Below are 23,699 nucleotides of genomic sequence, written 5' to 3'. Positions count from 1 at the left end.
TTTGCTCCTTAAGATGCACCCTTATTTCCACCCACTTTTTTGGGGAAAAAAGTGCATCTTTTAGAGAAAAAAAATATGGTATTTGCTGGATATTGAGGAAGAAATTACATAGCTGGTGTACACAAGTGCAAGAAGTTTGTTAGGAAGGCAAAAGGTGGATTTCACCAGAGACACATTTCTATGGAAAACCCAGATGCATGAACTGCAGGGCTATGAAAGGAATGTCAGCCTTGAAGTGAGTAATGCAACAAAAATTTTATGCAATCCATTTAACATCTGTAACCTCTGGATTACCTAGTGGGAGGAGGGGATAGAGAATGAGTTAATGGATAGTAGGACAAAAGGGAAAAGCTGTACTAAATGGATTCAAATGTTTCCATGCGTGTGTAGATGCCTAATAGTTAGCCACTGGCAAGGTATCGCAAATCTTCAGAATCACATTTATCAGGGTAGGAAAATTATTGAATGAAAAATCTCCCTGCAGAGTATATTTTGTCTTTTATAATTAAATACTGTATCCATTCATTGTCTGTTTATCCCAGAATACTTAATGGCAGCAAACTGCTCTCATCACTAAAAACTGTTAGTCTTCCCAGTTAATAAGAACATAAGAATAGCCTTACTGGGTCAGATCAATGGTCACAAATACCTGGCAAAAACCCAAATAGTAGCAGCATTCCATACCACCGATCCAGGGCAAGCAGACAATGGACTTTTCCAAACCTTACATTAACCGCTCTCACCACATCCTCTGGCAATGCATTCCAGAGCTTAATCTACCCAGTTCCTCAGCCATAGACTACATTTTAGGAAGATCAAAAATATGGGTACTAAACCAACTACAAGAGTTCCCAAATCTCCCTGTAGGGGAGACAGTCCTGCTGTTTTTAAGTGAGAAGACCTATTTACTTCTACTGTTTTAATTCACATGTGATTCTCTTTCTCCTCCTTAGGAACAAGCAATTGGTCTGGGTGCAATGTTCCTAACCTTCTTGGTACCATCAGGCTGGATACTGGCTCACCTGGAGGACTACAAGCACTAACCACATGAGTAAAGAAAGTAGCGGCCTTCACTTTTACCATATGAAAGCAGCACCCAGGAAACACCAAGAGAATTGAAAGCTGCCACTTACCTGGAATTTATAAATAAAGTATAATAAAACTCTTTATTGCCTCAATACTTAAAATGTTCATGAAGGTAAATAAGATCATATAAATTTTTCTGATACACTTGTTGTAATATGAAAAAATGAATAAAGAAATTCTATATATATAAAACTCTTTATTGCTTTCCAATGCCTTTCTCAAAGTCATAAAAGTTTTCAGTGAAGTTATGTATTGTTTAAACTATAACCTTTTCTTTTTTTTTTTTTTTTTGTTTAAACACACTTATTGAAATCTGAATGCAACTCACTATCCATCAAACAAACACATTAAAAATCTTGTTAAAGATACACATTTCCATGCCCCCAAATTATGTGATAAATACAAAGGAATCCTGTGTGGAAGGAGTGAACCAAACACACTTAGCAGTGTTTAGATGGCAATTCGAGTAACTGGGAAGCAAAATCAGTACTGAGCAGACTGGGCTGGACAGATTTAGATGTGCTGGAGTGGGGCTTTGACAGCTGAAAAGCAAGGCTATAGTTGAGCAGACTTCTATGGCCTATGTAAACCACTTTGGTTGTACCTTGGAAAACGGGGAAGGGGTAAAACGTGGACCTCACGGATCTAAAACCGCACGTCCTTAAAAATCTGAGGTCTGTGCATTGACAAGCCCGCCTTTTAGCTTGTTTTACCCAGACCCTTATTCCACCGCTTTCCGTGCAGCTTAGGCCCCCGGCTCTACCTTCCCTAATGGCTAAGGAGGGAGGAAGCACACCGTGGCTTTTGCTAATTAGCCCCCGCGATATGACACTGGATGGCAAATAGCTGGGTTTGGGGGGGGTTTAAAAAAATATGTGCAAAGGTCTGCAGTGCATCTGACCTCGCGGACCTCATGGATCTGAACTGCACATCCTTAAAAATCTGAGGTCCGCGCCACTTTTAATCTCTGGCTCTGACAGACCTCTATGACATTTTAGTCGCTGATGGATCCTAATGCTTTTCTATGCTGAGACTAAAAGTGGCACCGACCTCAAGGCAAAAGTTTTGCCGCTAGACTCAGCATAGGGAGGGAAAAGCATTAGGATCCATCAGCGACTAAAATGTCATAGAGGTCTGTCAGAACCAGAGACTAAAAGTGATGCGGACCTCAGATTTTTAAGGACGTGCGGTTTTAGATCCGTTTTACCCCTTCCCTGGAAAACGGTATATCAAGATCTAATAACATTTTACTGCACATCACTGAAGTCTGATTCTAAGTTCCAGACTACAGTGTGGCCATACTTATAAGCAAGAACTTAGACACAATGAAAAACACAGCATTCTGTAAAACCAGTTTATTAGCCTGTATTGTCACTATATGTATATTATATACTGCAAATTCAAGGTGGATGAGGAAGAGAGGGCCAAACCGCTCTTCTAACAGCTTCTGAACAACTTCTGGAGGAGTAGAGTACACAATGCTGCAGTGACAATCGGCAACTTTCAGCTCTAGAACCAAACTAATGTGGAATAATCTCTTCCAGGACTCCAGGGTCATCACCACTGTCCCAAAGCGGGATATAGCCAGCAGTGTTAAAGCCAGAGAGAGCACTTGTTCCAAAATGCATATTATCCTCACCCACTTATCAAATGCAGCAGATACAGCAGCTTGTACAGTGCCCCCAACTGCTTCAGGGAGAATGCTGATCCAAGAACAGCAGTGCAAAGCGCTCTAGGTCAGGATGTCGTGAGCCTGGTGTTCCACTAGCATCTCCATGCTTTTCACATCTGTGCACCAGAACTCCAGCCGGTCCTTCATGCCTTTAATCTACAAAAGATAATGGGAGTTCTTAGTTACAGAGGAGTTTCTGATCTGAGAGCTGCAAATGCTCCCATGCTAACCATAATGCCAGTCTCCTGTCCTTACTTAAATTATTAACAGAAGTGACAGCACCTCTAGAATTTGGCCAGGAACAGGTCATTAAAGACTTTAGCAAGGGCAGTTTCCGTAGAATGGAGAAGGCAAAAGCCCAATTGAAGCGGGTCGAGAATATAATGAGAAGGAAGTCCAGGCAACAGCGATGAACAGCATGTTTGAGTAGTTTGGTTAGGAAGGGGAGGAGGGAGATGGGGCGATTAGTTGGAGGGAGATACGGGATCTAGTGAGGGTTTTTTGAGGAGATGTGTAACTATGGCATGCTTGAAGACATGTTGCATTGGAGAGTGAAAGGTTGAGGATGGGACAGATGGCTCCAAGAGTAGGCAAGTAGGAATCGGATCAGAGGAACAGGCAGTGGGTTTGGAGGAGGATAGAAGGTAATCAGTTGCCGCTTCCATGACTTCAGAAAAGGTGGTAAGGGTCATTGAAGGGAGGTTGGCAGAGTGGACAACTTGAAGGGGTGGAGGGGGAGGTGACTTGGTTGAGATTTCAAGGTGGATCTTGTGACTCTTGTTGTGGAAGAACTCTGCCATCATCTGGGGGGAGAGTGGAGGGAATAGGAGGTGGAGATTATTTGAGTAGAGAGCTAAGTGTGGCAAAGAGACAGTGAGGGTTGGCACTGAAGAATTAGTTAAATGCTGTAGTATTCTTGTTTGGCAAACGAGAGGGTAAATTGGAAGGATGTCAGCATGAATTTGAAATTTGTGAAGTCAGCATCTGTGCGGGATTTAAGCCAAGACGTTCAAGCAGCTTGGGCACAGGTAACGTATTTTGGGGATCAACCAGAGCTGGAATTTGGCATGTCTTAAAGGGTATGAAATGGAAATGGGAGGGGCAAGGGTATCACTTGAAGTAGAGAGAATGGAGTTATAAGAGAGGACAGCTTCATTGGCAGACTTGTGTGACATAGCAGAATGCAGTGCTTTATTACCTGCTGTAGATCCAAGACGCGTGGTTGAACCCATGTCATGTGCACTTTTTTATCCACTTCATCAATGCTGCCCTTCACCAGCCCCACTGAAAGAGCTTTCATCACCAAGAGCTCCACCTGAACCAGCAGGGAAGAGAGGACAAAATGCAGATTTATTAACATACCTTAAAGCTTGCATGTCATCTTATAGAAAGACAGATAAATCTGCTGGCTGGGTTGGAGGGCATTGTGGCAAGCCATTGTGACATCACTGAAGAGGTTGGCTTTTATTGGTGGAAAGAGGCATTATGACATCATAATCTCAGCTCTGTTTCCCAAAGACTGAAACTCTTCACACTACTACTATTAATTATTTCTATAGCGCTACCAGATGTATGCAGCGCTGTACAGAGTCACAAAGAAGAAGAGCTTCTCGAAAGAACTTATAATCTAAACAGCCATGACAAGGCAAACAGGATGTCATGAATATCGTTAAGAGGAACGGTTAATCAGCTGGCTGGGTTGGAGGGCAAATGAGTAGGGTTAAGGATTGAAAACTATATCAAAAAGATGGGGTTTTAGTCTGCTTTTAAACAAGGAAGGGGCTTGATGGACAAACTCGGATAATTTATTCCAGGCATAGGGGGCAGCTAGATGAAAGGAACAAAGTCTGGAATTGGCAGCGGAGGAGAAGGGTAACGCTAAGAGTGACTTATCTGAGGAGGTATATAAGGAGAGATATTGAGGGGCAGCAGAATGAACGCACTTGTAGATAGGGAGCCAGTGAAGTGACTTAAGGAGAGGGTGACATGAGTGTAGTGAGGTTGGTAGAAGATGCTAGTCCTATATCTTCAGCAGAAAATAGGTCCCCTGCTTGTGGAACGAGTGTGCGTCATTTCTCTCGCCTTCCCTTTCTCCTCTCAGTGCTGATGCTTGCTACGACTGGCACAAAAAACTCACATCATTAACAGTAACTTGGGCGCTCTTTGCAATCTCTTCAAAGGTCAGCTGCCTGTGGTTGGCTGGACGTGTGAAGGTCATCTGAATCAGAGAAGACAGAAGTCATGCACAACAAACCAGGAGTCATCAAAGCTAACAGGAAGAGGAGAAAGAAAAATACAGAGTCCTCAAATGTATTGCACATCTCTTAATCCTAACAAATACAGATATAGATAGAAGTGAGACTATATAAACCGTATATAGCTTTATCTTAAACTCTTTTAATAGGTCATTGGATGTGCTTTCCACATTTGATCACTTTTAATTAACGGAAATGTGTGCACAGCTTAGGCAACGATTTCATGAATTTTAGTCGTTACCTCATTGACCCAATTTTCAGCACATTATTTATTTGATTCTTTTCTGCATTTTATATACACGCTTTCATACTACATTTTATTATTAAATATCAAAAATTTTCATTTTCATAGATATACTAAAAAGCAATCTTGCGCACTATGTCAGCTGGGAACTGTTTCTCTCCGATATGTTTCACCCAGTGGCTTTATCAAGGTTGTCCCCTGCAAAGCATACAAAATATTATTTAAAACTTTCGTCACCCAACATGGCAGTTTTTAATAATATCTTATATGTATACATAAAGCGCTGCCTAAGCTGGGCACACATTTCCGTTGATTAAAAGTGATCAAATAAGGAAAGCACATCCAATGAGCTATTAAAAGAGTTTTAAAATAAAGCTATATATGGTTCATATTGTCTCACTTCTATCTATATCTGTATTTGTTGGCACTGAGAAGTGAGCGAGGTATTATTATTATAAGAGCTGAGTATTGAACATCTAAGCACATAAGGCTTTGGATTCAAATGGCATTCTTGCCATGTCACAGGAATAATTTCGGCTTGGGTCTGATGGGGAAGGGGTTTCCATAACCCACACTGTCATAACTGACAGTATTCTTACGAGCGTGAAGACAGATTGAGTATTTGTCCTACTTAGTTCTATAGTGCTACTAATCTAATCTAATCAACTAGAGAGAAGCAGCGCTGTTCACAGTATCAAAAGATAAATGGCAAAAGAGCCAGTTGTAAAAATAGTTTGTAACTGAGAGCTACATTTACTAAAAGATGCTACTGTTTGAAGAGTGCGCTAACAAAAGTTACTTGCCATACATAAGGCATTAGTAAATCTAGACCTGATTTTGATCACAAAGGGGGTCATAATCAGCCTGCAGAAGTCAGCATAATATTCAATGCCAGGCTGAACTGGAATACCAGTGCTGAATATCTGGGCATTCGATAATGACTGGCACTTATCCAGATAGCAATGATATTCAGCCCGGTACTTTGTTAAGTCTTTTTGTTATCCAACTAGAAGACTTGAGTAACTGGATCAGTCTTGGCTCCACCCAGACTACCTTGGTATCGTATCAAAGGAGAGCTATTTGGTCTCTAATGTGCTCTTTAACACTGATGGCACTCTGCATTCGTGAGATGCTAACATGGGTTTCAAGAGGAGGAGTATGACTGTCACATGGGAAGTTACCTCTGCAATTAGAAAGCCAATTCTAGTGTGCTTCAATTCCCCATTTCGCCGAGTCTAGCACTCACCTCCATGAGACACAGCAACTGGATCTTCTTCATGAGAAGAGACTCATTAGCTGCCAGGTCCGGCTGGAAAAAAAAAGTTAACTGTGCTTGAGAAGAAAATAAGACCAACAAGAAAGCAGATGCTAGCTCTGCATTTCCTATCATAAGTGATCCTCTGATCAGCAAGGTGAAATTTTGCTTTGGTAAGTGACTTTTCTCTTTGATCCTTAAGCTTTCTTGAGGTTCAAACTGAAAACCTTTGAACTCAGGCATAACTACCATTGATGTAGGCCCACTTCATACCCGGGGAGATTTCTTAGTTCTTGTGACATGAAGGTTCTCTGTTAATAATGCCCCTGAACAATTATTTATTTTTTTAAAAAATTATATTCCGCTTACACCTAAGTGGGTTACAGCTTAAAAACAAACCATTTTACAAAATTAATGATTTAAGTCATGCTGAGACAGAGACACCTGGAAGCCATACAGTTCTCTTTCTCATTGTGTCTGGATTAAAAAAATTATTAGATAAAAATGTAATACTGAACAGATCAGTCAATAACAAACTGACACATTTTAATAAGCTCAAGAATGGAGCTACAGAGCTTATGCCACTCAGGGTTACATAATCATTACGATAATGTATCACACCCACTCTTTGCCCAAGTCCACCAGAAAATGACCCTAGCCTGCTGTGCTCTCTCCCATAGTAAATTATTTAGTATCATGCTCTGAGCTCGTGTGCACTCCCCCTCTCTCTCCTACTCTTACTCACTTGTTGGCCCCAGGCCGTCTTCAGTGCCTGGAACTTTTCCACATTGCCACTGTTAAAGGCATAAAGAGTATCGATCAGCCACTGTCGGTCTGTGTTTCTGAGGGACTCTAGAACAGGGTGCATGAGCTGAGGGAAAAGCAGACACAAGGTCAAAGGAGAGGCATGGTGATAAGGGATAATCCTGTTATTACTCCTACCATCTCATTACTTTTTTAAAAACTGTATTTGAATTTTCAGCAAATATAGTAGATATATCAAAGAGACACAGTAAGAATGAATCTAAAATTTTTACCCCCAAAAGGTATAAATCACAAGCCTAGATACCCATTTCAGAAGAAAAATAAAGACAGATTTTTAACATCTAGCCAAAATCATAAAATGAGTCATACCATATAGTCAATTCTGCAGTTGCAGAACCTTCGGATTTTGATGTTACTATAGAGCTCTTATACTAAACTGCAGTAAGCACTACCATGCGCCAACCCCAGCTTAAAATGGTGTACTGTGGAATACGCTCAGGCATCCAGTGGTAACTGCCAAATTGGCACATGCTAAAAAGTGGGGGGGGGGTGTTTCATGGAGGGGGTGGAGAGTGGGGGTTCCTGTGCTAATCAATTAATATGGCTACATTACTACGTACTAATTGGTTAACGCAGGATTACTGCATGAGCCCTTACCTGTAAAATAGGTGCTGGTAAGTGCTCACCTAATAATTTTTTTTTAATAGCTGTGCAGTGGCATAATAAGGGGGTGCGGACTGTCCTGGGCGCCAGGTCGCTGGGGGTGGCAACACCTCTCTGCCCTGCCCGCCCACACCATCCCTCCCCTTCCCCCCACCTCTGTATTATCTTCAGTGGTGCAACTTCTGCCTGTTGCACATGCCAGCCTGGTTCCCCCTCTGAATCACTTCTGGGTTACAGGGCCAGAAGTGACATCAGATGTAAATCCAATGCTGGCATGAGGAGCATGCTGCAGAAACCACTCACAGTGGCGAAGATTAAGAGGTACCAGGGGAGAGTGCAAGTATGGAATGGGGGGGTGTGCAGAAGGAGTGGGGGCGTGGAGAGGAGGACACAGGGGGTACAGGTGCCACCGCCCCGGGCGCATGGGAAAAATTTGTGCAAGGGCCTTCTAAGGCCAATTTTTGCTGCAGCTTAGTAAAAGGATTCTTATGTTACCTAAGTGAATTTGATTATATGGTCGTTCCTGAATTTTGGGCAGCTGATCCCTAGATGGCAAAGGCATGCAGGAAGCAATGCGGGGCTGGGCTAGAGATCGAAAAGATCTCTCCTGCCTTGCATCGCTGGCCACGATTTCAGGAACAGCGATTCCAGTTCATCCGGCGAGGGAGGAAAGGGTGGGGGGATGATTTTTAAAAACTGTATAGGCCACCCCAGTTACTGGTAGATAAGCCACGGCTAAAACAATGGGGCGGCTTATCTAGAAACATAGAAAAATGACGGCAGAAAAGGGCCAAAGCCCATCAAGTCTGCCCACTCCAGTGACCCTTCCCCCATGAGTTTGCTCACCAACCTCCTGCCCTTACCTCATTAGAGATCCCACATGAATATCCCATTTATTTTTGAAATCTGCCACGCTGTTGGCCTCAATCACCTGCCGTGGGAGTTCATTCCAATGATCGACCACCCTCTCAGTGAAGAAATACTTTCTGGAGTCCCCATGAAATTTCCCTCCCCTGATTTTCAGCGGATGCCCTCTGGTGGACGAAGGTCCCATAAGACGAAAGATATCCTTTTCCACCTCGATACGACCCGTGATATATTTAAATGTCTCAATCATGTCTCCTCTCTCTCTTCGTTCTTCAAGTGAGTACAGCTGCAATTTATTCAGCCTTACTTCATACGGAAGATCCTTGAGCCCCGAGACCATCCTGGTCCATCTACTAGTTTTAAAACTTGCATAGGCATTTTTTGCGGCCTATATGCGGGGAAATACAGTACTACTCCAACTGTTGCTTATCCTCTTCCCTCCCAATAACCAGAGATCTCCATTTCATTATCACATTACATTACATTCTGACTTATAATCCAGCAAAGCCCTTATGAGTTCATGGCGGATAACAATATATTTCAGTTACTGGAAACAAACCCAGTTAAACATAAACTAATAACAAATAATTAGTATAACATATTAATAGAGGACATTACATTTCAGAATTAGTATTTTTTGAACAGAAATGTCTTTAAAAGTTTTCTAAAAACAGTACATTGACGTACAGATCTAATTAAAATAGGAAGATCATTCCAAATTAAAGGAGCCTGATAAAAATAGAAAGCCTTCCATTGAACGAATAATCCAATTGTTTTTAGTGAGGGAAATTGAAAAATAAAATTTTCCATGCAGTATGATCTGGTCTTCCTGCTTATAATGAAATCAATTCCACTAAAGTAATGTGGTACCTGGCTATATAGAATATTAAAAATCGTAATGCAAAGCTTTAAATGAATCCGTGCAATTAGTGGTAAAATATGGTTTAATTCTATCAAATTTTAACTTCTCCACACTCTAGCAGCAAACTCACCAATTCACCAAAGTTATACACTCCTTCTCCAAGAAGTCCAGCGAGGCCCAAGGTGAAAGCTCTTTCCTGCTGTTCAGTCACTGGAGAAAAAAAAAGAATCACGTGTTCAACTCTAGACAATACACCAGCTTTGCAGTTCTGTAGCTGAACCACAAGATCAGAAACTCTAGTATTCAGGCAAAAGTCAGCACTTCTGAGACATGCACACTCTTCAGATACAGTACAATAGAAAGGCAAGGGAGGCGTCCTTTCAGCCAATTAAACAATCTTTATTCAAAGGTATAGTCTAGAGAATGACACGGTGGTTTTTACCTGCAGCTAGCCACGGGTAACCCGCCGAAATGGGGAGAGAAAAATTAGTGGTCGCTGCGGGGATGGGGACAAGGCCATTCACCACCCCGTGGAGCGGTGAATGGTCTTGTCTCCGCAGTGAAGCCAGCACAGATCGCGCGGTCCAGCAACCCCACCCGATCGCCGCATCCCACGTCCTGCCATCTCCCTCCCTCCACCTCACCTTAGGTGCCTGCCGAGTCCGACTTTAATTCTTCTCCCAGCACACACGCTTTCAATAAGCCGCGCGTGCACGGCTGTTTGAATTGTTGCATCTCCTCCTCTGACGCAACTGGAAACAGGAAGTTGGATCAGAGAAGATTCAACAGCTCAAGCAGCCGTGTGCGTGGTTAGTTCACAGAAAAGCAGCAGAACAGGATAAGCTTTCTCTGCTCAAGTGCTGCAGGTGGCCTGAGATCTGCATTAGAGAATGACATGGGGACAAATTTATCTCCATCCCCCCAGGAACTCAATTTCCCCGTCCTGCACGTTTTGTCGCTGTCCCTGTCCCATTCTTGTAAGCTCTGTCTTAAAGTGTTTGAGACTTGTGCAGATGAGGATAGAGCTTGCAAGAATGGGGCAGGGACAGGAAAAGAACTTGCTGGGACAGGAAAATGAGTTCCTACGGGGAAAAATTTGTCTCCGTGTCATTCTCTACTCTGCATCTTCCCACGTGCCCCTCACTAGGAAAGACACATCTGGGACAAGCTACAGCAGGGGTTCCAGAGGTGAAGAGCCAAACTGGACAGCGGGGAAAGCAAATGGTTTCTTGCATTTCGATAATGAAGCTGAGCGTGCACTAAGATGGACCGTTGCACATTTTCAATCCTAACAGAACATAGGGGGCAATTCTACAAGTGGGTGCCCCCTTTTCAGGCATCTTGATACTGTGCAGCGAGAGCCTGTTCTATAATGGCAACTGAGCACCTGGCTTCCATTACAGAATACTTATGTAATCGGCTGTCAGTACACCTATTAATGAAGTTACAGGGAAACACTCTTAAAACCAACAGGAGGAAATTTTTTTTCACTCAAAATAGGTAAACTCTGGAACGCGTTGCCAGAGGATGTGGTAAGAGCAGATAGCGTAGCTGGTTTTAAGAAAGGTTTGGACAAGTTAGTGGAGGAAAAGTCCATAGTCTGTTATTGAGAAAGACATGGGGGAAGCCACTGCTTGCCCTGGATCGGTAGCATGAAATATTGCTACTCCTTGGGTTTTGGCCACCGTGAGAACGGGCTACTGGGCTTGATGGACCTTTGGTCTGACCCAGTAAGGCTATTCTTATGTTATGTTCTTATTTACACACCTGCTATAGATCTGGTGTAATACAGAGTCTAAATGTAGCAAAGCAGCACATGTAACATACTATATAATGTAAGCTGCACATGTAATTGCTAGCCCCACCCATAGGAACATTCCTTCTTGAATTAACACATTATGTCACTGACACACACCCTTACTGAATAGCATACGATCAGTGTCCTGCCACTTACGCAAGTGCTGGGTTTTCTATACGTTAAAGCGAGTAAGTGCAAGCACCTTGTAACAGAATTGCCCTTAATAAAATCTAAATACAAGGGTTCACCTTCTCTTCCTTTCCATTGTGGAGACAACTGGGGCAACCTAAGTCCTGTAATAATATAATTTTCAGTTCAAAGACGACATGGATAAAGGAGAGTTCCCACATCTAAGCAGGTAAATTTCTAGGCCATATGAAGAACAGCGGCAGGTGATAGGGAACAAATGCCTTTTCTCCTCAGGAAAGGAAGATCAGTCTGGATCCAAGCTGAGGTTTGCGGGGACATAGAAACAGAGAAAAATGAAAGCCGATAAAGACTATATGGTCTGCCCATCCATGTCAACTATCATTCCTTCTTCTCCCCTAGAGATCCTTTGTGCTTGTCTCAAGCTTTCTTGAATTCAGATGCAATTTTTGTCCACTACCTCTTCCTCCACTTGGGGTGGGGGTCGTTCCACGAGTCACTGATTATGGCAAGGGAAAAGAGATCATTGCTAGGGCTACCCCTTGCTATTAGCAAATCCTTGGTTACCTGGCAAGTCCTTGACATCAATGCAGCCCAGGAAACGCAGCGCATCTTTGTAGTAGGAGGCATGGTTGCCAATGGTCTGGTAATACTTGCTGGAAAGGTCATAGAAACGGCTGTGAACAGAAGTCACGCCAGGTAGATTATTCAGCATCTCTTCCACACTCTCTATCGTCTCCTGTGAGAGGCAGAAGAAAAACTTGGAACCAACATCGAACAGGATTTTGTTAGCTAATCTCATCCTGCCCCTCAAAGATTCTACCCTTGTCTTCTTGGGATTCTCAAATGAAAAATCCCTGTCAGACTATATTCCAAGCCTTCTTTGTGGCTGTCTCTCCATCTCCTTTGATCACAAATTAGTTGACATTTTTTCATCATCCTACAAATCTGTCAGTAGGACTGACAGAACTGGTGTGGGAAGAGGTTCAAGAGAAATCTGGCCTACAATTATGTGTGCGGTTATATACTGAACCTCATGACCCTTACTTGGTAATAAGCTGCCATGCCAATATAAGGGTTTATGAACAACTTGAAAAATTGAAAGTGGACAAAGCAATGGGACCAGACGGGATCCTTCCCAGGATACTGAAGGAGCTCAGAGAGGTTCTGGCGAGTCTTATTAAAGATTTGTTCAACAAATGTTTTGGAGACAGGAGTGGTTCCTGAGGATTGGAGAAGAGCGGATGTGTAGTGAATTCACAAAAGTGGTCGCAGAGATGAAGCAGGAAACTCCAGATTGGAACTTCAGTTATTGGAAAAAAATGGAAGCATTAGCGAAAGAAAGGATAGTGAAATTCCTAGAATCAAATGGGTTACAAGATCTCAGGCAACATAGTTCTACTAAAGGTAAATCATGCCAAACAAATAGGATTGAATTTTTTGATTGGGTGACCAGAGAATTGGACCAAGATGTAATTTACTTAGATTTCAGCAAAGCCTTGACATGGTTCCTCACAGGAGGTTCTTGAACAAACTTGATAGGCTGAAGTTAGGACCCAGAATGGTGAACTGGATTAGAAATTGATTGACAGACAGATGCCAGAGGGTGGCGGTTAATGGAATTCATTCGTAGGAAGGAAAGGTGAGTAGTGGAGTTCCTCAAGGATTGGTGCCGGGGCCAATCCTGTTCAATATGTTTGCGAGCGACATTGCTGAAGGTTTGCCTCTTTGCGGATGATACCAAGATTTGTAACAGAGTAGACACTAAGGAGGGAGTGGAAGACATGAAAAAGGATCTGCAAAAGTTAGAGAAATGGTCTAATATCTAGCAACTAAAACTCGATGCAAAGAAGTGCAGAGATGCATTTGGGGATTAGAAATCAGAAGGAGCCGTATGTGCTAGGAGGTGAGAGGCTGATATGCACGGATGGGGAGAGGGACCTGAGGGTGATAGTGTCTGAAGATCTAAAGGCAAAGAAACAGTGACAAGGCGGTGGCTGTTGCCAGAAGGATGCTGGGCTGTACAGAGAGAGACGTGACCAGTAGAAGAAAGAAGGTGTTGATGACCCTGTACAGGTCGATGGTAAGGTCCCACTTGGAATATTGTGTTCAATTTTGGAGACCGTATCTGGTGAAGGACATAAAAAGACTTGAAGCGGTCCAGAGGAAGGCGACGAAAATGGTAGGAGGTTTGAACCAAAAGATGAATGAGGAGAGACTGGAAGCCCTGAATATGTGTACCTTAGAGGAAAGGAAGGACAGGGGAGATGTAATTCAAATGTCCAAATACTTGAAAGGTATTAACATAGAACAAAATCTTTTCCAGAGAAAGAAAAATGGTAAAACCAGAGGACATAATTTGAGAGTAATGTTAGGAAATTCTTCTTTATGGAGAGGGTGGTGGATGCCTGGAATGCGCTCCCAAAGGAGGTGGTGGAGAAAAAAATAGTGACAGTTCAAAAAAGCATGGGATGAACACAGAGGATGTCTAATCAGAAAATAATGGTATATATTGAAGAACTAAGGCCAGTATTGGGCAGACTTGTACGGTCTGTGTCCCATATTTCAGTTGATGGGCTGGGTGGTTTAGATGGGCTGGAGTGAGCTGTGACGTAGACTCCAGTAGATGGAACCTATGCACTGTACCGGGCAGAGATCTGGGTTTCTGGCCCAAAAATATTTAAGAAAAAGAACAATTGAAATTGAAATAGATCATTAAATTATAGAGTGTGTATGTTTGGGCAGACTGGACAGGTCTTTATCTGCTGTCATTTACTATGTTACTTCTAAAGGTTATGGGTAGGATCAGAGATTAAAGAGAGTACTTGTGGGGTCAGAATGGAACTTAGCAAGGATGGGTTTGATTTCTGTCCCCAGGTAACTATCTAGTCTTTGGTCAGAGATCAGAAATCAGCTGTAAATTAATAGCACCCAAAAGGAGCAACCCCAGACTGCAATACCGAAGAGAGAAGGTTGTGCTAGGTTAAAACAGGACATCAAACACCCATGCCCTCCATTTAAAACAAATACCACTATAAATCCTACAGAAAGCAAATAAGAATGATGACTTGTCTGTAGCTGAACTAGTTCAAGGAGTGTAGTTTTTAATATTGTAAACCGTCCAGATACATGTGATGGTCGGTATATCAAGCCATAAATAAACTTGAAACTTGTTCCTCCCCCCCATAGATACCAGGCAAGCAAGGCTAGCACCCTGCTTCATGCAAAAGCAATCCATCCAATGTCACACTCCCATCTGGCTGAGTTCTGATGGGCATTTCTCTCTTTCCCTAGAAAGATATAGAAGATGAAGAAGTGAGGCCAAATGGAAAAAAAACCGCAACAACTGAAATCCTCACTATTCGGAATCAACACCAGGATGGCAATAGGGCTTTCAAAGTCATCAATAACAATGATTCCAACAACTGTATATGTGGCTTCAGCTCATCTCATTGCCTCCTTATGTGGTGTAGTTTATCTATTTACTTCTGTATCACTTGTCCAGAAATAAAAACTAGAGACAGCTTAAAAATTATTTTTACTTATCTTTTTAATGCAGTATCTCTAGCATGCCCCGACGGAACCCGTTTTGCCCAAAAGGCTATCTCAGGGGTTCATGGAGGAGCTCTATATAATACAAAAATGTTGTTTATACAGCTAATTAAAACATACATCACAAACATCCGGCAGACTGTGTTAAAAACTTCTACTATTATAATGTGTATACTATTCAATTTGAATACTGTAAATTTACTTCATATAAAGCATAAAAAATTAATGTATGATGTCAATCGATTAGAAATTTACATTAAATATCCTTCACTAAATTAAAATATTAAATATATGATCATCATTAATTCAATAATTACATGAATCATTGAATGTCTTTATGCTAATAAATTCATTAATTAATTAAATATTGTTTATTCTCAATTGTAAATTCAATTAGGTAAACTTTAATGTATTACTCAAATCTTTTAATATAAGAATTAAATCTTAATTATCAATGTATTAATTTATTAAAACTTATAATGTGTTCATTGAATTAATATACATGAGTGTAAACTCTTTTTAACATGAATTCATCATTGGTGATATTTGATATCTAAATTCATAAACTCCTAAAGATAGACAACTCTTATAAAAAACTTAAAAAATGATGGTACTCATAGTGATATACTTTAATTTGATGCACTATTCACATATAACATACAAAAACTAATATAACTTCCATTCAACTATTCCAATTCATTGGTTAATTAATTAAGTCTTCATACATCTTAATTAAAATCATCCACCTTACATAAACTATAAATTATATAAATTAACTTATTATCAAACTAAAGCATTATAATATAAATCACATCAATTCACAGTTATCAAATCTTAATTCTTATAAATATCATTGATTTTCACTGGCTTAAAATTTCTAAGCTTATCACTGACTTTTAGGCCCTGATTCTATATAGGACACCCGGGAGGGGCATCCTATACAGAATCGGGTCTACACTAACACCGATTCTGTAACCGGCGTCCATGTTACAGACGCCGGTTAGAGTAGATGCGAAGGATGCTAAAAAAGCTAATTTATTCACCAGTAAGTTGGAAACATAAAGTAAGTTACTTATTTCCAACTTAGAAATTGGTTACTTATTGCTGAAATTTGAAAGTAAACAATACAGCGTTTCTAAAAGTCAGTGATAAGCTTAGAAATTTTAAGCCAGTGAAAATCAATGCTATTTATAAGAATTAAGATTTGATAACTGTGAATTGATGTGATTTATATTGTAATGCTTTAGTTTGATAATAAGTTAATTTATATAATTTATAGTTTATGTAAGGTGGATGATTTTAATTGTTAAGATGTATGAAGGTTTAATTAATTAACCAATGAATTGGAATAGTTGAATGGAAGTTATATTAGTTTTTGTATGTTATATGTGAATAGTGCATCAAATTAAGTATATCACTATGAGTCCCATCATTTTTTAAGTTTTTTATAAGAGTTGTCTATCTTTAGAAGTTTATGAATTTAAATATCAAGTATCACCAATGATGAGTTCATGTTAAAAAGAGTTTACACTCATGTATATGAATTCAATGAACACATTATTATAAGTTTTAATAAATTAATACATTGATAATTAAGGTTTAATTCTTATATTAAAAGATTTGAGTAATACATTAAAGTTTACCTAATTGAATTTACAATTGAGAATAAACAATATTTTAATTAATTAATGAATTTATTAGTATAAAGACATTCAATGATTCATGTAATTATTGAATTAATGAGGATCATATATTTAATATTTTAATTTAGTGAAGGATATTTAATGTAAATTTCTAATTGATTGACATCATACATTAATTTTTTATGCTTTATATGAAGTAAATTTACAGTATTCAAATTGAATAGTATACACATTATAATAGTAGAAGTTTTTAACACAGTCTGCCGGATGTTTGTGATGTATGTTTTAATTAGCTGTATAAACAACATTTTTGTATTATATAGAGCTCCTCCATGAACCCCTGAGATAGCCTTTTGGGCAAAACGGGTTCCGTCGGGGCATGCTAGAGAAACTGCATTAAAAAGATAAGTAAAAAGAATTTTTAAGCTGTCTCTAGTTTTTATTTCTGGACAAGTGATACAGAAGTAAATAGATAAACTACACCACATAAGGAGGCAATGAGATGAGCTGAAGCCACATATACAGTTATTGGAATCATTGTTATTGATGACTTTGAAAGCCCTATTGCCATCCTGGTGTTGATTCCGAATAGTGAGGATTTCAGTTGTTGCGGTCATTTCTCTCTTTCCCCCCACTTCAATTCCATTTCAGTTGGTTTAGGAAAACCCTTATTTAGCTTGTGTAATATGCATATCTCTGCTAATATCTACAATATAAGAACCAAGGATGAGCAGACTCAGGGCATATATAGCTTCTCCAGGACAGGACAACATGCATTGTCCAGGTCAAAAGCCCCCCAACTATGCAAGCTTCAGTAGTCCTCACCTTTGTGGCCTGCAAGTCTCCGATATTTAATTTCAGGGCCCCAATAGCTGTTTTGCACAGAATCATTGCCTCATCACTGCTTTTCACCTACAATCGAACCAAAACATGAAAGTTACAAAATCATCAACACTCATGCCCTCCCAACTATGTGTCTGACTAGTGCACCTAAAAGTATGACAAAAAGAACTTACACAATTGGTTTGAACTTTCACCCGCTTGGATTACAATCATCGTTTGATGAAAAGTAGGAGTGCCACGAAGAAACAGCACGATTCGGCTAAGTGGTGTTTGGATTTAACTCTCTTCAGTGTTTGTTAGGTCTTGAACTTTTCATTTTTTTAAAATTTTGAGTCAAGTGGACTGTATGCTACTTGATAGCGTCTGTTTTATGTGGTGGGGGGGGGGGGTTTACCAGAGGGTTTTCTCCGTAATAGGAGTTTTTTTTCACCACAGTGGGGTCGATGAGAATAATATGAACTCATGAAAAGAGACTATAGTCTCATTGGTGGAGTTTAAGTCCCTTGTGGATTTGAGGCCCAATTCTTTAAGATTAATTATTGTGAGTGCAAGCTTACAACCACTGTTCACAAAATTAGTTGGACCCAGATTTTCAATTTAGATGTATGCTTACAGAAATGGGCCATGAATCAGGAAAGTCAGAGTTTAAATCCTATTTCTCTCACCCTTTGTGACCTTGTTGGACATATTACTTCACCTTCAGCTCAGATTTGGGAAAGGTGAGTAAACACATCAGAATTCAAATCCACTTATAAAATATTTGTTTTACTGTAGGTCCTTGCCTTGACTCAACTATAAAGTCCAAGGAATAGGGACTGCCCATCATGTTTTTCTGTATGTCAGCATGTGCTATACCAGAGGTCCCCTAATCTTTCAAGAGAAAGCTCGTGTAGGACATGTCAAATAACTGAGTGGGATGGTGAGGAGTTATTGCTATGCTTACAATGTAAAATTCCTTATATTTACTTTATAAATCTAGCAACAAGCCAGTATAAAGCCTTGCACATATATGCCCAGACATATAAAATATCCACAGCTCCGCGGGCATGTGTCGTCATAAAGAAGTAAGTGCATCAGGCAGAGCTATAACAAAACATAAATGTTTATTTATATACTTCATTAGCCTTTCGGTTTAAGGCTGTGTATAGGGTAGTAAAAATATCAGGATTTTTAACAAATTAGAATAATACAGTTTTACAAACGCATAAAAAACAATAAATGAAAAATTGAGGTTTGTGATGGGGTACGATGATGAGCGGAAGTTGTCTAGTCTTGGGTCAACAAGGGTTAATTTAAAACTGGGATGTCAGGTTTGGGGGAAGAGGTGTGATTTCAGAAGCTTTCTAAAATGCATGTATGATGTAGAAAGCCTATATGCAAGCATATCTAAGAAACAGAAACACATAGACAAGGCATGAGTAAATTCAAATTAATCTACCTTTTCTCGAGTCTTTTCCAGAAAGGTGAGAGCCACTGTAGGATCTGGAGAGAAATTGTGCACACTTTAGTGTTACTAAATAGAGAAACATTTTAAAAACTGCCTAGGAAATGCTAACAAAATCAAAACACGCCTTAAGGCCGAGTCACAAGTTGGCACAAATAAGTGTCTAACAAAGAGTTTCTTTATTATATATTTCAAACCACTATAATGTAATCCCAACATCTAACGTAAGACTCTTCAAATACAAGTCATCAGCTTAGCAAAATTATAACAACCAAGAGGGTTCTCAACCAATCATAATGCTTGCTCAGCCAATCTTCCTTCTTTTTATAGCCCCAGTCAACCTATAATTCTGACAAAATTGGTAAGTGCAACTGAACATGTGTATAAGTTTAAAAAAAACCCTATAAAAAACATAAAATATGTGCTGTTGCATGATCACAGAATTCTATTAAAAAAACCCAGTAACTCATGAGAATCTAGGCTCCAGAATCGATCAGTATATTCTTCCAAACCCCAAATTAAAGATACACCCTGGAACACAAGAGGGATCCATTCTTCTAGAAAAATCCTACTTCCCTCAATGGAGACCGAAGCTCAACAGCAACACAGCCACATTGATCTATTGTAAATTGCGGGATACCAAATTTGAATCAACATTAAAAAACAAACACAGAAAGACAGCTAATACTCAATGCAAATGACACTCATATTTTATGCAAGGATAATGTGCGTTGTTAAACTGGAAGCAAGAAGAGGAATGTCTCTGGCACATGTACACAAAAGTTTTGCAGTAATTGTGGCTCGTGTGCACATATCCAACAAAATCAGAAGTGTAAGCACACATCAGGACTGCTCTTCGGAGCCTTTAAATTGTTAGCAAATTTCATGTTGCTTACCTGTCATCTGCCTCACTACATGGAGAATAATTTCGACAAGGGATAGAGGATTGACTCTGAAACAAAACAAGGTGTAATCAGCACAAAAGTGAAATTCACACTCTTGGGTCCATTAATGACAAAGTCTCTCACCTATGTTCGAACTCGTTGATAAAGTTCTCATAAAGCTGTGAATAAAGAGAATAAAGCAATCAGCCAGTATTCATGCCTTCCTCCAAACTGTCCAAATACCCAGTGTCTCTCACCAAATGCAATCAGTTGAGATTCTTAGTAGGAATGTATGTATTACTCTGAAGTGAGGTAATTTGTATCTACACAACAAAAGAAATGCTCTTGTGAAATCCCTCAGTATTGGTGGATAATAAACATTCACCTTAATGAGTCCATCTCCTTTGGCAAAATAAGGATCCTGTACAAACTCAAGAACTTGCAGTGTCAGTTGATGCCACAGCCTGAAATTACAAAAAAAAAAAAAAAATTGCACAGCTAGAAGTATAAATCCAGTACCTAGAAGAAACAATATATAAAGAGAACAAAAATCAAATATCAACAAATGCCTAGACCAAGACAACAAGAACATAAGTCTTACTTGGTCAGACCAATGGTCCTTCTAGCCCAGTGGTCTCAGACTCAAACCCTTTGTAGGGCCACATTTTAGATTTGTAGGTACTCGGAGGGCCTCAGAAAAAAATAGTTAATGTCTTATTAAAGAAATGACAATTTTGCATGAGGTAAAACTCTTTATAGTTTATAAATCTTTTCTTTTGGCTAAGTCTTAATAATAATATTGTCATTTATAGCTAAAGAGACATATGATCAAGAAACTGTTTTATTTTACTTTTGTGATTATGATAAACATACCGAGGGCCTCAAAATAGTACCTGGCAGGCCGCAAGTTTGAGACCACTGGTCTAGCCCAATAGCTCATCCTCATTGTGGCCAATCCAAGTCACTAGTACATAGTAGAAAGATATAGAAATTCTCCCTCAAATGTATTTGGGCGGGCCAGCAGCTTCATAAGAAAAAAGACTATTTAGTAGATATGTTGTTTGTTTTATACCCCATAAATTTTAAGAAACAGTTTTCTTTGGCACAATGAAAGATCACTTTGAGAAGAGAAAGTGGAAGAATAGCATAAGAAACGTTAAAATAATCAAGCTTCGAAATCACCAGCACATGAAGAAGTGTTGCGTCAAGCATCGGTATGCTGCGCATAGATAGAAAACAAGAACAAGCAACCACTACGGAGTACCTTAAACCAAGGCAGTTTACAGGAATAAAAATCAAGGGCAAAAGTTAAAATTTAATAAAAATAGACAGGGTAAAGACAAGGGAACGAACTGAACACGAGTAGGCTGACAGGGGAAGGAAAGGTTTACAATGCTTTAGGAAAGACCATAAAGGAAAACAACAAATGGTAAAGGAGTAACATAGTAAATGACGACAGATAAAGGCCTAATGGTAAGTGCAGTGGACTATGATCCTGGGGAACTGGGTTCAATTCCCCATTTGAAAAAAAAGCCCAAAGACTGCGAGCCCACTAGGGACAGAGAAAGTACCTGCATATAATGTGTGTACAGCGCTGAGTACATCTACGTCTAGTAGAGCTAGATAAATTATTAATAAAGTAGTAGTATTTATTTATCTATTTAAAAACTTAATATACCGCCTGAAGTCACAGCAGTTTCTAAATAAACATACATAAATCAAAAACAAACAAAAAAAATTGTTCTTCAAAATAATATCAACACAAGACCTGACATGTTCTTCAACAACGTATTTAACAAAATGTTACAAAAATGCTCAAACGAAGAACAAAGGAAAAACTACAGAAGTGGTGTTCAAGACGCCAAGGGAAAGATTCACTAAGCCTACCGATCAAGTTCCGACCACTTAGCGACCTGATTTCCCTCCGACCTGATTCACTAACCTCTGTCCCGATCATCTTCTGATCCACGCATGCAAATGAGGGGGAATTGCATTCAAATGTAGACAAGCAGCGATTCACTAAAAAAAAAACCTGCAACACCGACTGGGCTGGCCGATACAAACAAGTGACTGCTGGGGACCAGTCGTTCACTGCTTTCCGATTGCATCTCCTAATCTCTACCCTGACTTTCTAGCTCTCTGCACTCCCCCCCCCCCCCCCCGACTCTCTACCGCAATTTTGTCCTGCTCCCTGCCCCGACTTTCTCCTGCCACCCTGCTCTGCCCCAACTTTCTGCCGCAATTTTCCCCTGCCGCCCTGCTCTGCCCCGAATCTCCTGCCTCTCTGCCTTTTGCCAAACTTAAAAGTGATGTAGACTGTGGTAAGAATGTGATGTGTTGATCCAGATCCAATTGCTCAGAGAGCCCCGGCTGTCCTGCTCCATGCGCTGCCCTGGCCTTCCCCTGCAGTGCGAGCTCGTTGTTTTAACCCATGGGTTTAAAGCGGGTTAAAACCACCAGCTCGCTAAAAGTAAATTTAAAAAAAAAAAAGTTACTGCTCTTCGACGCATGCGCTGACCAGCTACAGATGGTCTGTGCATGCGTCGGGATCGGCAGTCGGTTGGGGGCTTGATTCCGCTGGCCCTCATTTACATGAGGGCGATTCGTGAATCAGCCCCCCGGACATGGATCCGATCCATGCTCTTAGTGAATCTAGCCCCAAATCTTTAAGAAATGAACATAAGCATAAAACAGTTTGCATTCAAAAGTGATGCAGACTGTGGTAAGACTGTGATGTGTTGATCCAGATCCAATTGCTCAGAGAGCACCAGCTCTCCTGCTCCATGCGTTGCCCTGGCCTTCCCCTGCAGTGCGAGCCCGTGGTTTTAACCCACGGGTTTAAAACCACGAGCTCGCTAAAAGTAAATTTTTTTAAAAAAATTACTGCTCTTCGACGCATGCTCAGACCCAGCTACAGATGGTCTGCGCATACGTCGGGATCGGCGGTCGGTTGTGGGCTTGATTCCGCTGGCCCTTATTTGCATGAGGGCGATTCGTGAATCAGCCCCCCAGACATGGATCCGATCCGTGCCCTTAGTGAATCTAGCTCCAAGTCTTTAAGAAATGAACATTGCCTTAAAATTTTATCTCATCGCTTAGTCTATTCCTTCAAATTTTGAATGTAATTCTTGTTTTAGTTTGGATGTAATCCGCCTTGAACCGCAAGGTAATGGCGGAATAGAAATCACTAATGTAATAAGCATAAAACAGTTTGCATCCAAAAGGGTTGGTGAACATAGTAACATAGTAGATGACGGCAGATAAAGACCCGAATGGTCCATCCAGTCTGCCCAACCTGATTCAATTTTAATTTTTTCTTCTTAGCTATTTCTGGGCAAGAATCCAAAGCTCTACCCGGTGCTGTGCTTGGGTTCCAGCCCATCCTCCACCAACCCGGACCTCCATCCTCAGGGGCCCAAAAGTTGTAGCAATTACTAGGGAGGCTGTTGGATAGCAGCTGCAGCTCCCCATTTGCTCCCGAAGCCCCACTCACTTCTTGTTGTACAGCTCCTCCAGCCGGTGCCAGACCGCAGCCAGCTCGGGGCCGGCGCTCTGGCTCTGCTGCTGCTGCAGATAGCCCTGCACGTCCTTCATGGCGAGGCGAGAGACCGTCCAGCAGGCTACAAGCACCGACGGCTCTGGCCGGAAACGTCCGCGGCAGGGTGCAGACTCACTTCCGGTGACGTCAACCCCCCCCCCCCCCGAGGCATGCCGGGAGG

The 23,699-nt window shown here is 40.7% G+C and overlaps 1 protein-coding gene across 1 annotated transcript; it reads right to left on the bottom strand.

Moving 5' to 3' along the window:
- Positions 1–2,412: 2,412 nt before the first annotated feature.
- Positions 2,413–23,663, bottom strand: LOC117352219 (26S proteasome non-ATPase regulatory subunit 13). Its single transcript, XM_033928505.1, has 13 exons — positions 23,474–23,663; positions 20,366–20,444; positions 20,125–20,159; positions 19,993–20,048; positions 19,091–19,134; positions 17,635–17,721; positions 12,182–12,353; positions 9,800–9,879; positions 7,258–7,383; positions 6,504–6,566; positions 4,896–4,976; positions 3,957–4,073; positions 2,413–2,914 (listed from the first exon to the last, which is right to left on the bottom strand). Exons 1-13 carry the CDS (start codon positions 23,572–23,574, stop codon positions 2,819–2,821), a joined length of 1,137 nt encoding a protein of 378 aa, XP_033784396.1. The 5' UTR covers positions 23,575–23,663; the 3' UTR covers positions 2,413–2,818.
- Positions 23,664–23,699: the final 36 nt, after the last annotated feature.

Source organism: Geotrypetes seraphini, chromosome 19 (genome assembly GCF_902459505.1).
Source record: "Geotrypetes seraphini chromosome 19, aGeoSer1.1, whole genome shotgun sequence".
Lineage (NCBI taxonomy): Eukaryota > Metazoa > Chordata > Amphibia > Gymnophiona > Dermophiidae > Geotrypetes > Geotrypetes seraphini.
Note: the sequence above shows the minus strand (reverse complement) of the source record. Positions and strands in the feature narration are given on the sequence as shown.

Excerpts from the sequence above, each read along its gene's own strand:
- LOC117352219 (XM_033928505.1), bottom strand. The coding sequence starts at position 23,574 with ATGAAGGACGTGCAGGGCTATCTGCAGCAGCAGCAGAGCCAGAGCGCC. Across the intron at positions 20,049-20,124 it reads ATCAACGAGTTCGAACATAG|AGTCAATCCTCTATCCCTTG; the intron begins GTGAGAGACTTT and ends GTTTTGTTTCAG. Across the intron at positions 9,880-12,181 it reads TGATGTCAAGGACTTGCCAG|TGACTGAACAGCAGGAAAGA; the intron begins GTAACCAAGGAT and ends TTTTTTCTCCAG.